We start from the raw sequence: 23,541 nt of genomic DNA, 5'->3' as shown, positions 1-23,541 counted from the left end.
CTCATTCCCCTCACTGCCTTTAAAAAACGTCTGTCTGAGCTACTGACTGTTCATTGTATGTTAACTCCCCTCCATCATGTGCACATCATGTGATCCTGTATATAGCCACCCATATTATCTCTGTCATGCCCCATGGCACATTTGCACACTTATCTGCAACATTTGTCTCATATTTTTGCTTCTTTGCACTATACCATTTGCACAGGTATGCCCTAGGGTTATGCCATTTATTGTCTTTGCCACTCACACTAACCAACCTACCTCACAAAATGCGCTTCACATTGCACAAACTGTATAATGCCCTCTACTGCACTTTACAATTTTAGCTAGAGGTCACAAATAGCAGAACTAGTTATACATGACTTCTATTGTAATGTGAAAAGAGTGAATTAATACCTTATAAAGCCCTTTTAAAGGCTTTATAACTACTTACATTTATAGTAATAATCCAAACTTTCCTCATGACTGTCTTTCTGTTGGTTCAGTCACTGTCTTACTACTCTCTAGGCCACTCTGTCTTCCAACTCCTGCCGGCTGTCCCTGAGCCTGCTCCTCCACCAGCACCTCCAGGTTTCAACATTAACGATGGCCCATATTTATGCAATATATATATATTACCTCAATTATATTATATTTTCATGCTTTTATGTCATCAAATAAGCAAGTATCTTCATGAAAAGCAGATAATGATATTTATAGTAACATTCTGAGATATTATTATTTAAAAATGTAATCTTTTGTCAGTGAAATGTTTAGGCTTTGTGGTCACTTTAAACTGTTAACGTAGTTTTGATTTGTGGCCTCTGAGAGGTGAAGAATTATGCTATTTTGCCTTTTTCCATGGTTTTACAGGGAAAATATGAACCCATTATCTAGCTACCGGTCTAATTTTTCACAAAACTTAAACACATGCGCCAGCATTACCATAGCTAACTTGTAAATGTATCTGACAACGTAGCTTATAGACATGATAGTCTTCAGTCTGGGGGGTTTCTCTCGCTTTGTATATACTTAACGTTTCTTTATCGGTGGGGAAACGACTATCTTACTACGACTTTGAGATTTACTCACCAAACAGAAAATCTCCCCGCATTTGGAACTTGGCGGGTGTTAATTCCGGACCTGTTAAGAGTGGTGGGGTAGGTTGCCAAGAAGAGGATGCCTATTGCCCTCATGTACTGTGAGGAAAATCGTGAAGGATGGAAACAATAATCCAAAGATTGTAATTTCACATCTAATGTATAGTGGGTTCTTCGGGTTATCAAGTACAGGGATTGAGACTTGGCCGTGGATGGACTTTTCAATAAGACAATGATTCCAAACACACCTCAAAACCAACACAGAAATAGTTGTGGGACCACAAAATGGAAGTCAAACCTCAGTTTCCAGACTATAATCCAAATGAAAATCTATTGTATGAATTGAAAAAGGCAGTCCACAAGTATGCTGCACAGATGGTCCATGGTCCATCCAAAAGTTTGTCAGACTTTACAGGAAGAGGCTCAACACTGTTATCCACTCCTGGGGAGGCTTCAAGAAATATTGCTTAAACAAATGATTATTGAATCATTTGTTTTTCAGAAAAAATATAATTCTACTCATTGAAATGTTTTGTATTTGAGAAATTCTTTTAATGAAATACGCAGCTCCCCCTTATGTATTTGCTCAAAATATGCTGTGTTTTTGTATTCACTTTTGCTCAATTTCATGAAGGGTGCCAATACCCCTTGAGTTGACTGTATTTAAGATAGATAAAAAACTGAAATACTGTATGTTGCTTTCATAAGTATTTAAGTTGCCAGGTCACACAGATAAAACAATATTATTCTAATTACTTAACCATTGGTCCCTTGTGGATGTAAAAAAAACTTGCTGAAAGATCATTGCTCAGGCTGTAAATCTGAAGGAAAGTGAAAGAGTATTCTACAGAAGTAATAAAAATGCATTTATAACTGAGTCAATAATGTACAATAAGCTCATTCCACAGCTATATTGAAATAGTACTTATGAGGCTATACAGTTGATATCTTTTGTATAACTCAAACAGATGGAACATGTTCAACTAGGTTTGTCACAAGTTTGCACCCAGTGTAGGACGAGGTGACCTGTAAGCAAAGATAGCTTGGCACTGCCAAGAAGAACACACCAGAAACAAGAAGACTTCTGAGAGAAGTCACAGACAGACTACTATGAAGGAGACAGAATTCAATGCATGGCAATGGAGAATTAGTGCACCAGTCAAAAACATCAAGAGCTCAACATACGACTGGCCTGTATGGGAGAGTGGCAAGAAAGAACCCGTTACTTAAAGCATTTCTTCAGTTGGCCTGAAAGCATGAGAGTGCATCCTGGTCAGGTGGGAAGAAAATATAAAGTTTTAGACACATCAAAGCACTATGTTTGGTGCAAACCTAATACCTCAGCAGGACAATATCTCAGCAGGACCAAGCACAAGATGTTCTCTCCATTAAAGCAATAATGGAGAGAACATGCTCAACAACAGAAAAGGGAATATCATAAAATTCCTGATCTCAGTCCAGTTCAAAATCTGTTGCACTATTAAAAAACTGTAGCACATGTAAGTGTCATCCAACCTTAAAAACTACCTGGACCAAACGTGCCAAGATTGGGCCAAAATCAACAGTGTGCGCAAGGCTGGTATATACTCAGCTCAAAAGACCTTAAGCAGTTATTGCAGTAAAAGTTGTCTCTAACAATAATGTTTGGGGTTGAGTACTATTTCAAATATTTTTTTAGTTTTGTCCTTATAAATATTTCCTAAATCAGTGTCAGCTTACAATGGAGTGTCAGTTTCAGTGTTTTTTAAATGATTATCAACCAGAACTAATGTTCAATGCAAATATTTGTGAGACAGTAAAAAATAACAACATTTTGTAAGGCAGCATGTAAAAAATGGCAGTCAAACAATGAAATGACAATTAATTTAAATTTAGGCCCTTTTAAAGAGCACTTAATTGAGTTAAGGGCATTATATGCTTGGTTTGTAAGGGACAAAATCAAAAAAATATCTGTATCGGAATCAAGAACCATTGTTCCCAATGTAGCCCTATTGCTAATAAATATTCTTGAATTTTAAAACTTGCGCACACACACACAATTTCTTAATGAAAGGTTTAATCTGGTAAAAAGGACTGTCTAATAGCATTCAAAAAGCATTCAAACATCTCCATGTTATTAATACTAACATTTCTGTCAGTTCAACATTTGTGTTATACAGATATAACCAATGTTTCCAATGGTCTTCAAGATAATACCACTTCAATTGAGATTATTTTCTAGATCTATTGACCTGAAAACAACAATCCAAAATATATTTCAATGTTCTGTTCTGATGAAAATCATTGTGAATGTAAATAATTAAATGTAATGTTATTTTAAAAAATCCTGTCAATGGGTGAAAGTTCAACATTTTTGCTCAAAGCTATGGATGTTTAAACACCACAATAAAGACAGCCAGCATCTTCTTCATATCAATTGGTACATAACAGCTATCGTACTATGAATATGTACTGCTACTATGATAATTCAGTACTGTAGACTTAATACCTATACACTCAACTGTCTTATTCCATTGCCCATTCATACAAATTCCTGTTCCTTCTAAGCCTTTGTAGTTGTGCGGGTGGAGGCATTTGTACAAAATTTCATGCCCCTCTTTGTATCTTTTTTCCCCTTGATCAGAAAACTGCATTTTCTTTCCTGTGCCATCAGGAGTACCACAATACTCTGCAAGTGAAACAGCATATTATTGTCAGGTACTAGAAACACATAAATGAGCAGCTAAGATGATGATGAGAATAACTAGCCTGCCAATTGCAAATGGCATTCAGGAAATATGCACAGAAATCTATCAATGTTCACATGCTCTTAAACAGGGTTCTTAAGATAGTTGTTTGGAAGTCAATCACTATTATTACGAAGGTAAAGGCTCTTCACAGAATCCTTCGTAATCAGAGTAAGCCTTTGTACCCAATTACTAGGACTGTTTATTTCCAAAATTAAAAAAAGTAAAATCTGTTCCAAGATTTTCTTTTATTGGACTCAATGTAGGATTTAGGATAGTGTGAGAACCAGAAAAGGAGTAATGCAAGCCTGGTCTGCGATTAGAAGTGATAAATGTTGCTGCCTTCATTGGATTCAAACCTGTGTCTCCCACATGAGAGGCTGTGTCTTTAACCACGGAGCTTTATGTTTGCTGAATTTAGCTTTATGTCTGTATTAAGTCTTGACATTAGATCATTTTGTCACGCATTACCATAACCCAAATTTGAATATTTCACTAGACACCATTAGCATTGTGTTAAAGTTTCTTACAAAGTTTACCTCCACCACAAATTGCAATATGTGAACTGTAAGGCTTTTGCCACTGGCTGTTTTAACAGCTTATTAGACAGTAATAGGCTTACTAGTATCTACTAAATTACTACTGGGAATAGTCCTAAGAACTGTGCAATTGCTAACGAGACTGAAGATGAACTTTACACTGCCAAAGCTATTTCATTTCATGCACAATGAGAAAAGAATACTATTAGTTGGTCCAGGGTGGTTTAGGGCATGGGGATTCAACATTGAAAGAAGAGAGTATGAAGAGACTGCAAGTCAATGCAAAATATTAGATGAAATGACAAGAAAGTTTGAATGGGGAATAACTCAGGCACATGGAACAATTTCGTAGATGTTTTTTTTTTTTACTGAAAACATTTACTGTAGATGGCAGGTCATTTATGCTTGTATTTACATTTGTAGCACAGTAAAAAAATCATACACATAGCCCCTTTAATTCTTAAATATAATTTAAGGACACCAGTTTGGCCCGATACGTGTTAGCCCATGCCATCAGACTTTGACCTTGGAATTCTGATATTGTGCACAAAAATCTGAAAAAGCGGAAAACTCATTGTCTTTTGAATTTAACTCAGTATAAAATATAAAAAAGTTTTCAGAAGCATGCTCCTTGCACAAGAGGGAATACAATCCCAGACTTTAGGGTGAGAAACTCTTATTTATCATAAATGCAGGATACAGGATTTGAAATATGCTATGTAGAACAAACATCTAAACATACAAATCTAAAATAAGGAGTTGTGGCATTTCTGTTTGTACCATTCCAGAACGTTTTTCAACTGAACATTAACCTATATTTGATTGTGTAACAGCAAACCTCGATATCTCAAGTACCACAAACTAACAGTTTCACATCAAAGGGAATTTCTGAAACTAAGGTGAAACCTCCCCCACAAAAAAAATAAATGCAATCACCAGGAGAGATGATTATGCTATGCCCAAATGTAAAATGTGAAATGTCATTGTACTGCCAATGTTTTATCTATGGAGAGCTCATATCTATGTGCTGGATTTTATGCACCTGTGAACAATGGTTATGTCTGAATTACAACCATTTTCATACACAGTCGCCTTATTTCAGGGGCTCAATTGTAATTGGATAAATTAACACAATCATAAATAAAATTAAAATGTTGTATACTTTGTCAGGTATCCTTTGCAGGCAATGACTGCCTGAAGTCTGGAATGCATAGACATCACCAAATGCTGGGTTTCCTCCTTTGTGATGCTTTGCCAGGCTTGTACTGCAGCCGTCTTCAGTTGTTGTTTGTTCGTGGGTCTTTATGCTGTAAGTTTGGTCTTCAGCAAGTGCTATGCATGCTTGATCAGGTTGAGATCAGGTGATTGACTCGGCCATTGCAGAATATTCAATTTGTTTGCCTTAATAAACTCCTGGGTTGCTTTCGCAGTATATTTTGTGTCATTCTCCATCTGTAAAGTGAAACGCCATCCAATCAACTTTCCCAAGTTTGTCTGAATCTGAGCTGACAGTATATCCCTACACACTTCAGAATTAATCCGGCTGCTTCTGTCTTCTGTCACATCATCAATAAACAATAGTGACCCAATGCCATTGGAAGCTGTGCATGCCCATATATCACAATGCCACCACTGTGTTTTACAGATGATGTGGGATCCATACTGTTTTTCCCATCATTCTGGTCCATGTTGATCATAGTTTCATCTGTCCAAAGAATGCTGTTCCAGATCCGGGCTGGCCTTTCTATTCTTGAGGCTTATGAATGTTTTGCACCTTGTGGTGAACCCTCTGTATTTGCTGTCGTGAAGTCTTCTCTTTATGGTAGACTTGGATAATTATATCCTGGAGAGTGTTCTTCACTTGTCTAGATGTTGTGAAGGGGTTTTTCTTTACCATGGAAAGGTTTCATCCACCACTGTTGTTTTCCGTGAACATCCAGGCCCTTTTGTGTTGCAGAGCTCACCAGTGCGTTCAAACTGTTTATTTGGCCACTCCTAATGTTCCTGATGGTATTTTTTATTGCAGCCTCTGGATGGCCTGTTTCACTTGCATTGGGAGCTCCTTTGACTGCATGTTGTGGGTTCACAGCAACAGCTTCCAAATGCCACATCTGGAATCAACTCCAGAACTTTTACCTGCTTAATTGATAAAGACATAATGAAGGAAAACCCACACCTGTCCATGAAACAGCTTTTGAGTCAATTGTCCAATTACTTTTGGTCCCTCGAAAAAGTGGGGGCTACATATTAAATAGCATTCCTAAACCCTTCCTCCAATTTGGATTGAGACTGCACTTGAAGCCCATATTCACTATTTAAGAAGACATAAGGAGAAGTGAGATGAAAGCTCAAATAACCTGTCCCAAACAAACTGAAAAGTGTAGTATATAAGAATTATGTGAAATGTATTATCAGTATATATCACATTATTATGACACCGACCCGATATCCAAGGCCACTATGCTTGATTAGACTCAGATGTTGGATGCGACCCAGTTGGACAACAGATGGGAACTGAAATAATTGGATTTACTGTCAGCAGATTTACACAGTCAAGCAGTCTTCCAATCCAGTAAAAAGTATTTTTTTTTAGTTTTTAGCATATTGCTTCCCCTGCCCTCTGTAAAACTGCTTCAAAGAAGTTGCAGTATCTTATCCAGTCTCTTTTTTTAGCTCTGTGGTATAGCCATGACCACAGTGATCGAGTGACTATATTGCTTGATAGAGGCAATATCTGATCTAGAAAACAAACTGAAGCACACAGAGACCTGGTCGTTAACACTGCTGTAAAAGATATATGATAAATTCATTAAATTCATACATTGGTGCAGAATTCCCCCTGGTGCAAGTGATTTATATGCAATTGGAGTGCTGCTGTTGACAGAGTCATAGATAACTAATGTTGAAGTGTATGTTTAGTATAAAACAGAACATCTACAGTGGAGAGAACAAGTATTTGATACACTGCTGATTTTGCAGGTTTTCCCACTTACAAAGCAAGTAGAAGTCTGTAATTTTTATCATAGGTACACTTCAGAGTGACGGAATCTAAAACAAAAATCCAGAAAATCACATTGTATGATTTTTAAGTAATTAATTAGCATTTTATTGCATGACATAAGTATTTGATACATCAGAAAAGCAGAACTTAATATTTGGTACAGAAACCTTTGTCTGCAATTACAGAGATCATATGTTTCCGGTAGTTCTTGACCAGGTTTGCAAACACTGTAGCAGGGATTTTGGCCCACTCCTCCATACAGACCCTTCTCCAGATCCTTCAGGTTTCGGGGCTGTCGCTGGGCAATAAGGACTTTTAGCTCCCTCCAAAGATTTTCTATTGGGTTCAGGTCTGTAGACTGACTAGGCCACTCCAGGACTTTGAGATGCTTCTTACGGAGCCACTCCTTAGTTGCCCTGGCTGTGTGTTTTCGGGTCGTTGCCATTCTGGAAGACCCAGCCACGACCCATCTTCAATGCTCTTTCTGAGGGAAGGAGGTTGTTGGCCAAGATCTCGTGATACATGACCCCATCCATCCTCCCCTAAATACGGTGCAGTCGTCCTGTCCCCTTTGCAGCAAATCATCCCTAAAGAATGTTTCCACCTCCATGCTTCACTGTTGGGATAGTGTTCTTGGGTTTTTTCCCTGTGTTGTATGTGCCATAGAATGCATAAATTAAGTGAAAACAAGAAAAATCGAGTTTCTATGTAAAAAAAATATAGGGAAGGAGACGGAGAGGAAGTTTGTACGTCGTTTTCGGGAGGATATTTTACAGCATTTATTTGTATTTGTTTTAATTTCGTTTGGAGCTCAAGATGCTGGTCTAGTATTTCAAAACATTTCTAAACTGTTTTCTTGTTGTATTCATGTACACAAAAGCCATTTAATTGTCAGGGGCCTAGTAAGTGGCATGGTGAATAGGGACAGCTTACACCTGTACGGACAGCTTGCACCTCGGCCTGGCACCACCATGCTACACTAGTGAGTGAAAGGATATGTTTTCAATATACAAATAAACAAAGACATGGACATAATTACTGAAACAAGCATACAGATCTCTATCAAAGAATAAGAAACCCCATGAACTGAAATGCGACCAGCAAAGCATTGTGGTCCAGTCACGCTCTTGCACTGCCAGGTAAGTTCTGTTTATAAAGCTATTATTAAACTCTTATCAGTCAACATCATCCTATCAACTTCAGCAGAAAGTCATCTGTTGAAGTTAAGCCTATGAGTGCCCCAACATAACAAGTGAATATTATAGGTAGCTAGCTATCTATCTAATGTTGTAGAAGCACGTAAATCATAGCACAAATAATCACATTTGCACAAATAACTATAACGTTATCGTTAGGTGACATTTGAGGGAGGGGTTTTGCGAGAGGTCAATTCTTATATATGGGTGCAGTTAATACTCAGGTTTGTATACACACAAAGCTATAAAATGTATGCGGTTTATACATGGTGTGGATTATAAATGGGGAATTACGGAAATATGTCCAAGCATGGAGTGTAATGGAATTTAATTACAGTGAAATTAAAACATGTCTTTCTTCAAAATACTGCACCTTCACAGAGTGGAGTTGGGGTCCAGGTGCCATTAATTGTGCATTTCGCAAAAGTCACGTCTTTTGTGGGTTTATATCCAGGCTTACACTGGTAATCATTTTGGTCATTCAATTTTCCTGTCCTCCATCTTGTCAGGCTGGTGTGACTCACAAGATTATCATCAGAAAACATGGCGACGGGTGTGGTCGCGTAGTTGCAGCTCTCTGAATCTCACTCCCACGACTTATGTGTTTTTTTGTTTGATTCGACCGGCTGACTTCATTATGGCTACTGTAGATGTATTGATTGTATGAGTTAGTGAACTGTTATAAGCTGTTGTAACCAATGAAACAAAATATTAAATGTCTGTAATATGAACCGAAACTGAAGGAGCAAGTAGGAGAATAGGAAAACCTGTTCAAGCGGTTGCCGGGGATAGAAAGATTTAGTATGTCTGTTTTGTGAGAAACAGGTCACAGGTCAGAGACACACACACATAGTCGGACAGACAAGACAGAAACCAGAAAGGGGGGCAAGGGGATACTTGCAGTTATCCTATAAGGAATAAAACTGGGATTGGGCCAATGGCACACACTTTGTAAGTTAACGCCTCTATCTTTTGGGCGTAGTAGAAGTATAAAAATTATGTTTTGAATGTTGATCCTTAGACATTGTGCGGCGACACGTGTCTCCAGAAGCTTCTGTAATAAATGGACGTATAACTACGGTAATTGCCCTGACTCCCTGTGTTTTATTCTCCTTTCCAACAAACCAACTCGGGGAAGTGTTATACTTCAACAATTTGGGGACTCGTCCGGGATTGGAAAAAGGGAGAAGGAATTGGACACGGTCCAGTTGAACTACACGGGACTCACAGGTTCCAGCACCGGTGCATCATAAAAAAGGTAAGCAGAGCCTGTTATATCTAAATCTGCATATTGGCTATGAACTAAATTTTGAACCTGTGGAAAACGTATTGGGAGACTGGTTTAAATTCAGGGGGTCAGGGGAACGGTCTGTGAGTTAGAGTCTCACTATAAGTCGGGTTAGAGGCCCGTTACCGGTGTGTGAGTTAGAGTCTCACTGTAAGTCGGGTTAGAGGCCCGCTACCGGTGTGTGAGTTAGAGTCTCACTGTAAGTCGGGTTAGAGGCCCGTTAATCATTCTAGGGTTGACTACCCTACGCCACTTCCCGACGGGGACGGTGGAGAGTTGCGAGTTAGAGTCTCGGCAACCAGTCGGGTTAGAGGCCCGAGGACTTAGGGGCACCTCGAAGTACTTATTGTGTGTAAAGGTTCATCTGGGTTAGAGTCCCGGGGAGTTTTAGAACTCCCCAAATTCTGTATCTGGGTTAGAGTCCCGGGGAGTTTTATAACTCCCCAAATTCTGTATCTGGGTTAGAGTCCCGGGGAGTTTTAGAACTCCCCAAATTCTGTATCTGGGTTAGAGTCCCGGGGAGTTTTATAACTCCCCAAATTCTGTATCTGGGTTAGAGTCCCGGGGAGGTTTAGAACTCCCCAAATTCTGTATTGGGTTAGAGTCCCGGGGAGTTTTAGAACTCCCCAAATTCTGTATCTGGGTTAGAGTCCCGGGGAGTTTTATAACTCCCCAAATTCTGTATCTGGGTTAGAGTCCCGGGGAGTTTTGGAACTCCCCAAATTCTGTATCTGGGTTAGAGTCCCGGGGAGGTTTAGAACTCCCCAAATTCTGTATCTGGGTTAGAGTCCCGGGGAGTTTTATAACTCCCCAAATTCTGTATTGGGTTAGAGTCCCGGGGAGTTTTAGAACTCCCCAAATTCTGTATCTGGGTTAGAGTCCCGGGGAGTTTTATAACTCCCCAAATTCTGTATCTGGGTTAGAGTCCCGGGGAGTTTTAGAACTCCCCAAATTCTGTATCTGGGTTAGAGTCCCGAGGAGTTTTAGAACTCCCCAAATTCTGTATCTGGGTTAGAGTCCCGGGGAGTTTTAGAACTCCCCAAATTCTGTATCTGGGTTAGAGTCCCGGGGAGTTTTGGAACTCCCCAAATTCTGTATCTGGGTTAGAGGCCCGGGGAGTTTTGGAACTCCCCAAATTCTGTATCTGGGTTAGAGTCCCGGGGAGGTTTAGAACTCCCCAAATTCTGTATCTGGGTTGGAGTCCCGGGGAGTTTTAGAGCTCCCCAAATTCTTTATAAGAAAACTGGGTTTGAGTCCAAAAAGTGTTGGGTCAGGTACCCGTTAATCATTTGTTAATTATTCTGAGTCTGGGACTCACAGTAACGTAAGTCAGGTTGAAATGGACGGGGAGTGTGAGAGAGAAGTTGATGACGATGGGCGGTGTCCAGGCACGGGAAAGTGGAAACAATTGGGGATACAGGTGGCAAATGTAATGACTGTTGTAGGCAGGATGGACCCAATTCAGAAAGAAAAAGAAGGGATAGAAGAGAAATTGCGACAAGTGGTGAGCGAGGCAGGATTAAGGATGGAGGAAAGGAGATCATTACATGTTATTTTGTGGAATAAGGAGAAGGAGTGTTCTAAAAATCGAGATAGAGTTAGAGACAAGAAGGAAACAGCCAATTTGGTCAAGAGAGGGAGATATAGAGAAAAGGAGAAGGAATGGGAAAAGCACAGAAAAGAATGGTGTAAATTAGCAGTGTGGTGTCAGGGCGTAGACCATGTGAACAAAGAGAAAAAGGGACAGAAAATTAAGGAGAAAAAGGGAGGAGAGATAGAACCCCCAGCATATGAAGATGACCTGGTGGTGCATGGTACCGTGTACCATTATATCCAGCGTTATGTTTAGAGAGTGGGATATTGTCTTTAGACACACAGAACAGCAAGCCCATAACTCAATTCACAGGAAAGCAAGATAAGAGAAAATTAAGTAGGAAGGCGGAGTCAGAGAGCGAGACAGACACTGAGGGGGAGGTGAAACCGTTCAAGGCAAGGGCAGAGAAAGAGGAGCGAGAAGGGGAGACGACTAGGAAAGAATAAACAAGAGGAGATTACAGGGGCCATAAAGAAAAGATCAGGCCGTACTAAAGGCAGGTTAGGTGAGGACTCAAGGTTGGGGTCGGACGATAGTGACACAGTAAGAAGGACCAGAATTAGGCAGAAAAAAGGGAATTCACATAGAGGACGGGTGGTACTCACGGGCAAAGCAGTAGGGAGATGGACTGACTCAGACGAAGACCCCGACACAGACAGTAGTGGAGACGGGAGTAAGGGAGACGTAGACGTATACCCTCTGCCGCGTACGCCCCCACCAGAACATAAACTACACCATGACACAGTAGAATCAATTCAAAAGACTCAAAATAAAATGTATACGCGGTCACAAGCAGGGGAAGCTGGTTGTGCTGGGTTTCAGCTGCCTCTCTTTAGAGTAGGAGGCGGAGAACCGCGATATGAACCATTGGGGCTGGGACACGTACAGGCACTGGTAGATAAATTACCCCCGATGGGAGAGGGAGGTGGACTATGGTTGTCACAAACTCACAGCTGGTCAAATGTTGGCACTGGGGGACTGGAGGGCAGTAGCCGCCCGAGCCGTGTCCGCCCAGGCTATGACTGAGATAGAAAAAGGGGCCGCCACTAGGCGGAGCCCGGACGACACTCCTTTCAGTCAGGTGGTCGGGCGCATAGCCACGGCCCTGAGGGGACGATTTCCCTTGCCCGCTGGGGCCCCGATGCCCAAGTTACCTTGGGAAAAAGAGCAACACCCTAGACAGTATCTAGAAGCATGTAAGGACACATGGGCCAAACACACAGGGCACCACCCGGGGAAGGGGGGTCTGCAGCAGGAGTGGTTTAGAAGGGTGGTCTTAGAGGGACCTCCAGAGAAAATAAAAGAGGCAATGATGGCAAATCCTGACTTGCCGGGTAGTGAATCACACGTATGGGAAAGACACATAGTACATCATTTACAGAGGGCAAAAGATGAGGAGACAGAGAAAGACAAACAGATACAGGGACTGAAAGAGAACCTGTTGCGCTTACTGCTGGGTGAAGCCAAAGGGAGGCTCAATGAAGGGAAAAAGAAACACAGACAGATGGCAGCCCTAGGCTCAGGAGAACCTGACACACCCGATTTATACCCTGTTCCCACATGGGCACCCCAACCTCACGGTGGCCAGGGGGCATTCACCGCGCCCTACCAATCAGGGAGGGGAGGTTATGGTAGGGGGAGGGGGCGGGGTAGAGGCAGAGGGGCTCCAGGAGCCCAAGTCCCATACGGAGTCTGCTTTACGTGTGGTGACCCGAACCACTGGTCCAGAAACTGCCCACAGAACACTGCAGGGGGCAGAGGATACCCAAACCAAGGGGCAGCTCCAGTTCACAACCCACACGCCATCCCACCACCTAGCGCACCTGGACAATACCCACTCTCTTATGAGGGAGGGTGGGACCAGGTGTGACGGTCTACAGGGGGGGAGGGGACAGCGGGGGAAGGGCAGACCCTATGCTGTCCCTGAATGTCGACGGGAAGGACTTCTCCTTTCTGGTTGACACAGGGGCCACTTTTTCCACCATCACCGCCCCTCCCGTCACAGGACTACTATCCTCCAAGACAGTGGAAGTTGTGGGGTTTGAAGGAGTGGGACAGACTTTGCCAGTGACATTTCCTCTTAAAACGATACTGGATGGACTAACTGTCACGTTACCAGACGGGACATCGACTTCAAGTGGAGGCCGTGGATCTCCCTCCTCGAGCCGTACTTTCCTCCGCCAGACCCCCCACATGTAACCCTATTTTATGATCGGCAGGGCGATGAGGTGTATAGAGAGGGGTTTGGGGATGTAGTGTGTGGGGACACGTGGCAGGTCGGGTCTAAATTCATATATGTAGGCCCTGAAGGGGTAGCGGCAGATGTACAGTTGACAGAGGAGCAGGATCAGTGGTACATGATGGCGGAGGAGTCCGTCCCACATGTGTCACTGGCACTGCATCCTAAACACCAAGCAAAAGACCTGGGGCCCATGGTTAAAAGGGCGGTCGAATGCACTGATTGGACACTCCCTCAGGCGCCAAACGTATGGTACTCACACAGCTGTAAGATGTAAAAATGGTTCACCTGCATTGACCTGGCTAATGTTTTTTCTGTCTCCCACTAGCAGAGGAACTTCGTGATATTTTTTCTTTCACACATAGGGGTCGGCAATGGAGGTACACGAGACTACCACAGGGGTTCGCGCTTTCCCCTGTCATATTCAACCAGGTACTGAGAGAAGCGCTGCAGTGATGCTGCCTGCCGACAGGGGTAACTTTGGTCCAGTACGTAGACGACCTGCTGCTGACGGCCCTGACGGTGGCCGCCTGCATCCAAGCTACAATGACGGTCCTCACCAGACTGGCTGAGAAAGGGTTCAAGGTGTCAAAAGGAAAGCTACAGCTGGTAAGGACGCAGGTCTCCTTTCTGGGCAGAGTAATCTCGCAGAAGGGAGCGGGGCTTTCCCCAGCTCACCGCACAACCATCCTCCACCATCCTAAACCCACTACTGTTCAGGAAATGCTATCATTCCTAGGGCTCACGGGGTACAGCCGCAATTACATCCCAAACTATTCAGGGCTCACAGAGCCACTTAGAGCGCTAGTTAAGGAGCAGGGAATGCGTAAACTTAAAGCCACTCTCAATTGGACTTGCCCGGCCGACAAGGACTTCATTTTGCTGAAACAACAACTAGCCACCGCAGCTGATCTGGCCATACCAGACTACACAACACCTTTTTTCTAGATTTTTCTGAAACAGGATGAGTCATGAACGGGGTCCTGTTTCAGAAAAAGGGGGGAGAAGGCTCTGAGAGAGACGAGCTAGTGAGACATCAAAAGGGGGCTTCCCCACAAGAGAAAACAATTTGGCAACAGAGAGGAGCAACAGAGACGAGCGGGCTCTGGAGAGGGCCAGACGGTAGAGTAATACTTCCACCAGCCATGCGGGGAGATAAATTTGCAGAAGCCCACGGGTTGGGCCATGTAGGGCCAGCACAGATGTTGAGGAACCCGTTTATGGTAGACATGGTACGTAACTACACTAGGACATGCACCATCTGCACACACCACAATCCAAAACCGACGATCAAACCTGAGATGGGGGCGTTCCCCATGACGACGAGACCTGGACAAGAGATAGTGATAGACTACACTGACATGGGGGAAACAGTACGGGGGTGCCGTTACATGTTAGTGTGTGTGGACATGTTCACAGGGTGGCCAGAAGGGAGGACAGTCAGACAGTGATCAAGTGTTTAGTGAACCAGTACATTCCCAGACACGGCTTCCCAGAGAAAATTAGGTCAGACAATGGGACTCACTTTAAGAACAGTGATTTACAGAAGGTAGAGAGATTATTGGGCCTAAAACATGCTTTTGGCACTGTGTACCATCCACAGTCCCAGGGAAAGGTAGAAAGGATGAACCAAAACTTAAAAAACAAGTTGGCTAAGATAGGTGCACAGACTAAATTGAACTGGGTAGATGCACTGCCACTGGTACTCATGAAGATTCAATGCTCGTTAATTCAGACCACTGGGTTCACCCCATACGAGCTGCTGACGGGGAGACAGTTTCCAGGACCAGCCGCGGGGCCTGCGGTCCCGGAAGGGGAAAAGTGGCCCAAAGATCACAGAATGTATTTTGATGAATTGCGAGCTCTCGTTTCAGAATTCACCAACAGAGTCGGAGAACGGAGGGACCTGCACCCGCTGGACCAGAACCTGCCCCAGGCGGAGTGGGTGTTGCTGAAGGTCATCAAGCGGAAGTGGTCGGAGCCAAGGTGGAAGGGTCCTCATCAGGTGGTGGAGAGAACGAGTCATGCGGTCCGCCTGAGGAACAAAGGAGAGACGTGGTACCATTGGAGTCAGTGTACACCAGCGCAGGAGCCAGGAAGGTCGTTAACGGACCTCATCCAAACCGGGAAGGAGGAGCTTTCCCCAGCGTGGACGGAAGGAGGACCAACACCAGCCGGACCGGTGCCAGGAGCGGACCCCAGGACACGGCGGGACTACGAGCGAGTGAAGGAGACAAAGGACGACGCCAGGGGAATAGACTCTTAGGGGAAAGAACTGAAAAATACTGTAACTAAAGGGGGTATAGGACACCGAGTGGCTCATACCACTCGTACCAAGATGACAGGGTTACAGAGAAAGGTCTGGGGAGATGATAGTAGAATGAAGTAGTATATGGGAATTGGTAGAATAATGATATGTGTGTTGTGTGTTGATACAGGTTTCCCAGGTTGGCATCGGGTCTTCATTCCCCCAGCGAAGAGGTCAGCGACCCCACCTGAGGACACCTGTTTGAAGAAATTTGGGGGATTGAATTGGACTATGTCAAGGGGTCGCATACGAGCATTCTGGGATAGATAATCCGCTGGAGGAATGGCTGACCTCGATGTTCGGCCAGTGGAAAGGTTTGATAATGTCTGTTCTTTTATCGCTTTCTACATTTGGTGCTATAATGGTTACTTGTGGGTGTTGTTGTATCCCATGCATAAGAGGGCTTGCCATGAGAGTGATTTCTACAGCCATTGAGAAGGCTCCAGGATCGCCATCAGTTATCCTATAAGGAATAAAACTGGGATTGGGCCAATGGCACACACTTTGTAAGTTAACGCCTCTATCTTTTGGGCGTAGTAGAAGTATAAAAATGATGTTTTGAATGTTGATCCTTAGACATTGTGCGGCAACACGTGTCTCCAGAAGCTTCTGTAATAAATGGACGTATAACTACGGTAATTGCCCTGACTCCCTGTGTTTTATTCTCCTTTCCAACAAACCAACTCGGGGAAGTGTTATACTTCAACACTACTAAAGGAACTAGATCTAATCTAAAGAATCAAAATGCTGGTTTGGCTGTTTCTGAAGAAGTCACCAGTGAGCTAAATCTGGCGACTCTTTCTAGTCTCCTGGATGACCTTAGGAAATCGATCGCTGTGGATTTTAAAACATATTTTTCTTCGCTTGAAACGAAGCTCGACTGTATGCAAGAGACTTTGTCTGATCATGCTTTGAAAATTTCAGCACTCGAGACTAATGCTAATCTTCAAGACGAGCGTATTTCGACTTTGGAAAAGTTCAGTGCTTCATTGACGGCAAGTAATGCTAAACTGCTGGCTAAAGTGGTCGATTTGGAATCACGCAGCCGTCGTAACAATATTAGGCTACTCGGCTTACGTGAGTCTATCGAGGGTGGCCAGCCCACTTCCTTCTTCTCCGGGCTTCTGATGGAGGTATTCGGCGAAGGTGTTCTTGGATCCTTACCAGATTGTGACATGCTAAACCAAGCCCAGGACAACGACCTAGGCCAGTTATTATTCGTCTTTTAAGGCACCAGCAGAAAATGACTATTATACGTGAAGCCAGAGCCAGAAGAGGAAAGCTTCAGTATCGTGGGTCACCTATCGCGATCTATGAGGACTTCACTCCTGAAGTAATGGAACTGAGATCTACGTATCGTGAAGTTATGTCTGATTTCTATAAACTTGGACTTAAGCCCGCGCTACTGTTTCCTGCAAGACTTTCCATCAGTGCGAAGGAGGGAGGTAGGAAAATGTTTTCCTCTGCTGATGAGGCCAGAAACTATGCAGCATTACTCCTTTCTGATAAGTAGAGTCCTCTGGTGTTTTTTGTTATTGTGCCTTGTAGCTTTGTGCTTTGCGATTTGGTTTGTTTTTGTTCTCTGCTTAAATCAATGATTATGTATCGTACAGAGCCGAAAGATTTCCCAGTGATATTGGAATCTTTATGCATTAAGCTACTCATAATTTGAAAATTATTAATCTACGGCCTCAAATACAGCCAACTTTGATTGGATTAAAGATTGATAGAAAAGGGGAAAAAGAAAAAAAAAATGTGGGCTTATGTGGGCTTTGAGATTCCCTGAGATAATTGTTTTTGAATTTAATTTAATGACCACTGAGCAATTGTGCTCAGTTGAAATTTTGTTTGTTTGTTGTATGTTTATGTTATTTTATTTTTTTGTTTGTTTGTTTGTTTCCTTTGCTGTTTGTTTTGTTTTGTTACCGTGGCCTTTTACACCTTCCTCTTCTATATTTTTTTCTGTGGCATTATGACTTGTTCTTCACTTTTCACTCTCAATGGAATCCATTAAAGGTCTAAAGGTTGTTCACATGAATATCAGGAGCCTTACTTTAAAAATTGATTATCTCAGAGCCTGGGTTGTTCAGTACAAACCCAGCATTATTACCATTTCTGAAACCTGGCTAAATAACTCTATTTCTGATAGTGCTATAGAAATTAGCAATTATGTATTGAACAGAGCTGATAGGTTGTCCAGAGGAGGTGGAGTGGCCACATACATTAATGCAAATCTTAACTCTGAGCGTATTACTCCTGAAGTTGATCCAGTTAACTTTGAAAGTATTTTTATAAATATTATTTTTCATGCAAATAAACACTTAATTATTGGCAATATTTACAGACCTCCGTCTGCCCCATCAGATTCCACAAAGTGCATTTTGTCTACCATTAACTCATTAGGGAGGCATAAAGAACTGATCATTCTTGGAGATTTCAATTGCAATTGGTTGAATCAATCTTCCGCTGGGGACAAAAACTTATTTAGTAGTATTAATCTGACTCAACTTATTAAGGAACCTACTAGAGTAGATAGTCGGTCCTCCTCTTTGCTTGATCTGATTTTGGTTTCTAATCCGGAAAGGATAGTTAAATCTGGTGTCTTAGCTGATTGTTTTAGTGATCATTCTGCCATTTATTGTGTCTGGAAAATCAAAATGCCTCATTTCCCTCCTAAATATATTAAAATACGTCAAAGTAGAAATACCAATGTTGATTGCTTTATACAAGATTTGAACTCTATTAATTGGGACAGGTTCCAGCTAATTCCGTTTGTGGAAGATGCATTGACTTTTTTAAAATTCTGAACTTATTAATGTAATTGACAAGCATTTTCCATTTAGAAATGTTAGAGTTAAAGGGAAGCATTTACCCTGGATTAGTTCTCACTTAATTAATCTTTTTAAGCAAAGAGATAAGGCATGGGCTAAATATCGAGCTAGTAAATCTGACCCTGACTGGGATTATTATAGATCTCTTAGGAACCAGTGCAAGACTCTCACTCGAAATGCTAAATCCAGTTACTACAGAGACTGTTTTCTTAAAGATTTTAAAAACCCTAGACAGTTCTGGGATCATTTGAATCGAGTTCTCAATAGGAATACTAAAAATCCTGTTAATCAACTGAAAATAAATTATGATACAATTTCTGATCCTTCTCTTATTGCTCATGCTTTTAATCAGCATTTTACTGCAATTGGTGATTCCAATCATGTTTATTCTCATACTAATGACCAGGTCTCAACATCTTCTTTTATGCCTGGTTTATTTAAATTTAACAAAATTATGCCCATTGACGTGTTTAATGCTATAGCTGATCTGAAGGAATATAGTAGTGCTGGTCCGGATGGGCTTGAGGCTAGGTATATTAAACTTGCAGCTCCTATACTGATATTTCCACTTGCTGATCTTTTTAATCTGTCTTTAAACACGTTTACTGTCCCTGCTACATGGAAATGCGTGAAAGTTATTCCTTTATTGAAAACTGGTGATGCTTCTATTATGAATAATTATCGTCCTCTCTCAATTATCTGTTCCACTGCCAAAATATTTGAGAAAATTATTTTTAATCAATTATCGAAATTCATTACTCAGAATAATATCTTATCACCATTTCAATCTGGCTTTAGGCCTAATTTTTCAACCACTACAGCTTTATTAAAGTTCACCAATGATACTTTCTCTGCCTGTGACAAGGGACAGTTAACTGGTGCTATTTTTATTGATCTTTCCAAGGCCTTTGACATGGTGGATCACTACATTCTCCTTGATAAGCTTCATGGAATTGGTTTGAATCAAAGTGCTTTATTTTGGTTCAACTCCTACCTTCATAACAGACGGCAGTGTGTTTCGTTTAAAGGTTCACTGTCTGATTACTTACTGGTTGATAAGGGTGTTCCTCAAGGTTCCACTCTAGGACCACTTTTGTTTTCGATCTTTATTAACGATTTATCACACATTTGCACCATGAGTAAGATACATCTCTATTCTGATGATACAGTGATTTACACTGCTGACCCCGATATTCACCAGATCCAGAATAGGTTACAAGTTGACTTTAATATGATTCAAAAATGGCTTCACAGAAACAACCTACTGCTGAATACTGAAAAATCGTGTTGTATGCTGTTTGGGATGAAGCACAGAAGACCATGTGCTCTTAATTTACAACTGTATTTTGCTAATGGGTCTTCTATGATGAATTCTACAAAATTTAAATACCTTGGGCTGTTGTTGGATTCTGAGCTTACTTTTAAACCTCACATTGACTATATCATAAAGAGAATATACGGGTGTCTCAGTACACTTTATAGATCTGTCAATTGTTTTACATTGGAAGTCAGGAAAAGATTAATTTCTCAGTTGATTTTGCCGATTATGGATTACGCTGATATTATTTATATGAACACCAATGATGCTGCTCTTAAGCCGCTTAATGTTGTTTTTAATTCTCTATGTAGATTTGTTTTGAGGTGTCCTTTTAAAACACATCACTGTGTAATGTATGCATCATTGAATTGGCTTCAGTTGAATGCAAGAAGAGACTTTCATTGGTTTCTTTTTGTTTTTAAGTGTGCCTACTTTGATTGTCCTCCTTACCTGAGAGAACTTTTGGTTCCAAGTAGTTTGCTGTATCTTCTTAGAGATATGCAAGCTCTCGCCTTTACTGTACCAGGAATCTTTTCAGTCATTGGTCGTAAATCCTTTCATTATAAAGCAACCAGTGATTGGAATAACCTTCCTCTTTCCTTGAGGTCTATCTCTTATCTATATTCCAATATCTAACTAAGGTGTGTGCATGTTATTAAAGCCTGACTTTCTAGTGTGTGTGTGTGTGTGTGTGTGTGTGTGTGTGTGTGTGTGTATGTGTATGTGTATGTGTATGTGTATGTGTATATGTGTATATATATGTGTGTGTGTGTGTGTGTGTGTGTGTGTGTGTGTGTGTGTGTGTGTGTGTATGTATATATATATATGTACATAGGTATATAACTGGATAATTGATTTACCTCTCGTGAATCCAATCTTTGTCCTTTTTATGTGTCACTCATTGTTCAATGAATTGCTTGTACTTTTTTGAAACTGTCATAACATGTCAAAGCTTTGAGGCCTAAGGTAGTGATGTAAGGTGTATATTAGTTGTTGTTTTTTTTTGTTTTTTTTTAGTGCTGTGGATTTATGTTCTGGTACTTGGACCCTCTTGAAAATGAGATGCTGCATCTCAAGAGGCTATCCATTAATAAATTGAAATTGAAATCAGGGGCAGCACAGGTTATCTCTAGAATGAGAGATGTTCACCATTAGGGATCAAATACATGTACAGTAATATAAATTCTAACACCAGTGTGTTCCCAATTACATTTCTTAAAACAATAGAAGTCTAATAGACTTCAACCCTATTGATCAGTGATGCAGTGGAGTAAATTTGAGCAAATGGTAATCAGGCCTCTCTTTCTAAAACTGAGTAACTTGGTCAACAGAGCTCTGTTATACTATGAGAGATCTTGATATCCCCAGAGTTTATGGAGTTTTTTTGTTTAATTAAGATACAAGTTTGTTTATTTGTAAGAATTTATGTTGCTTCTTCATCTATACATATTTGAATAAAGGTCCTTTTTTGGTATTCATACTTTTCTTATTAATTTGCGGTCATTTTCACAACAGTGTCTTTAGTCATCATACTCTGCGTTTATCATGAATTAACTGATGTACATGTGTTAAGGTCAAGCCTATTTATTGTGCAGGTAATACTATTCATACTATTTTGTTACATAAATTGTCCAAACATATGTATAATGTAAGTATGATATAATTGAATCACAGTGAAATATGGCTTTCTTCAAAGTACTGCACCTTCACAGAGTGGATTTGGGGTCCAGGTGCCATCAATAGTGCATTTCGCAAAAGTTGCGTCTTTTGTGGGTTTATATCCAGGCTTACACTGGTAATAATTTTGGTCATTCAATTTTCCTGTCCTCCATCTTGTCAGGCTGGTGTGACTCACAAGATTATCATGAGGGGCAGCACAGGTTATCTCTAGAATGAGAGATGTTCACCATTAGGGATCAAATACATGGACAGTAATATAAATTCTAACACCAGTGTGTTCCCAATTACATTTCTTAAAACAATAGAAGTCTAATAGACTTCAACCCTATTGATCAGTGATGCAGTGGAGTAAATTTGAGCAAATGGTAATCAGGCCTCTCTTTCTAAAACTGAGCAACTGGGTCAACAGAGATCTGTTATTCTATGAGAGATCTTGGTATCCCCAGAGTTTATGGAGTTTTTCTGTTCAATTAAGATACAAGTTTGTTTATTTGTAAGAATTTATGTTGCTTCTTCATCTATACATATTTGAATAAAGGTCCTTTTTTGGTATTCATACTTTTCTTATTCATTTCCACAACAGTGTCTTTAGTCATAATACTCTTCATACTATTTTGTTACATAAATTGTCCAAACATATTGTATATAATGTAAGTATGATATAACTGAATCACAGTGAAATATGGCTTTCTTTAAAATACTGCACTTTGACAGAGTGGATTTGGGGTCCAGGTGCCATCATTTGTGCATTCCGCAAAAGTTGCGCCATTTGTGGGTTTATATCCAAATATGCACTGATAATACTTTTTTTCTTCAAATCTTCCTGTCCTCCATCTTCTTTCCCACCTGCCATACTTAACAAGAGTATCATCTGGGGGAGCACAGGTTCTCTCTAAAATGAGAGATGTTTAGGGTTAGTGATACAATACTGGTACCGTAATACTAATTCAAATACCAGTGTATACCCAAGTGGTATTTGATGTGTTATATTCTCAACACATTATACTTGAGTATTCTCCAGTAGTAACATACGTTCACAATCTGTAGAAGATGACCACTTCCCATCGTCATTGCATGTCACTTCTTTTTCAATGGTCTTTGACAAAAATTCCCAGAAGCCTTTTTGACATTTAATTTCTAACTAATATAACTAAAAACCAAAACAATAGTGTGAGCACTACAAGTTGAAAACCTTCTTGAGATGATCAGATCCTTACCTTCACACTCTGGTGGTGGACTCCAGGTGGCTTTGTTGCCTATTTTAGTGCATCGAGAGGATCTTGAAAAAGGCGTGTAATTTTTAGAACAGCCATACCTCAGAATATCATTTTCCTTGAATTCTTCCTGAGACCCAGTCACAAAACCATGAACTATGTTTGGGACATAGCATTTAATCTCTGAGACATAAATGATTTAGAAATTAAACACATGAAGATAAGACAATATACTGACAATTTTCACAATAATAGTCAGTTATTATTCAGGATTCTCTAGTACTGATTGTTGAGTTGATGACTGGTTCTAAGGAGGGCCAAGTGTCTACAGGTTTTTGCTCTCATCTTGTACTTGATTGATTAATTAAGTAACTAATTAGTTAGGATCTCTGTTTGCCTGGTTTGTAGGTCTCAATTGGGCATGAATTGAAAGTCAAAAATAAACCAGCATTAATCAAAATCTTTACTGAATGTATTTAATCTTTGAACTGAGGCAGATGTAAATACGACCACAAGAGTATGAAAAAT

The 23,541-nt window shown here is 41.0% G+C and overlaps 1 protein-coding gene across 6 annotated transcripts in view; it reads right to left on the bottom strand.

Annotated features, from left to right (window-relative positions):
* LOC105010001 (complement factor H) overlaps positions 1 to 23,541 on the bottom strand; it is a 245,701-nt gene that overhangs the window by 793 nt on the left and 221,367 nt on the right. For 3 of the 6 annotated variants that reach the window (XM_034293610.1, XM_034293613.1, XM_034293617.1), the window contains 3 exons: positions 23,017 to 23,196; positions 22,506 to 22,691; positions 21,824 to 22,006 (listed from right to left, as the gene is read on the bottom strand). In XM_034293610.1, the coding sequence (XP_034149501.1) occupies positions 21,824 to 22,006; positions 22,506 to 22,691; positions 23,017 to 23,196 (549 nt within the window). Of the gene's footprint in view, positions 1 to 8,215; positions 9,043 to 21,823; positions 22,007 to 22,505; positions 22,692 to 23,016; positions 23,197 to 23,541 lie in introns of those variants that run through there. The other 3 variants (XM_034293611.1, XM_034293612.1, XM_034293616.1) reach the window with 3 other exon arrangements.

This window comes from Esox lucius, chromosome 8, assembly GCF_011004845.1.
Source record: "Esox lucius isolate fEsoLuc1 chromosome 8, fEsoLuc1.pri, whole genome shotgun sequence".
Classification (NCBI taxonomy): Eukaryota; Metazoa; Chordata; class Actinopteri; order Esociformes; family Esocidae; genus Esox; species Esox lucius.
The sequence above is the reverse complement of the archived record's forward strand: the minus strand, read 5'-3'. Positions and strand labels throughout refer to the sequence as shown.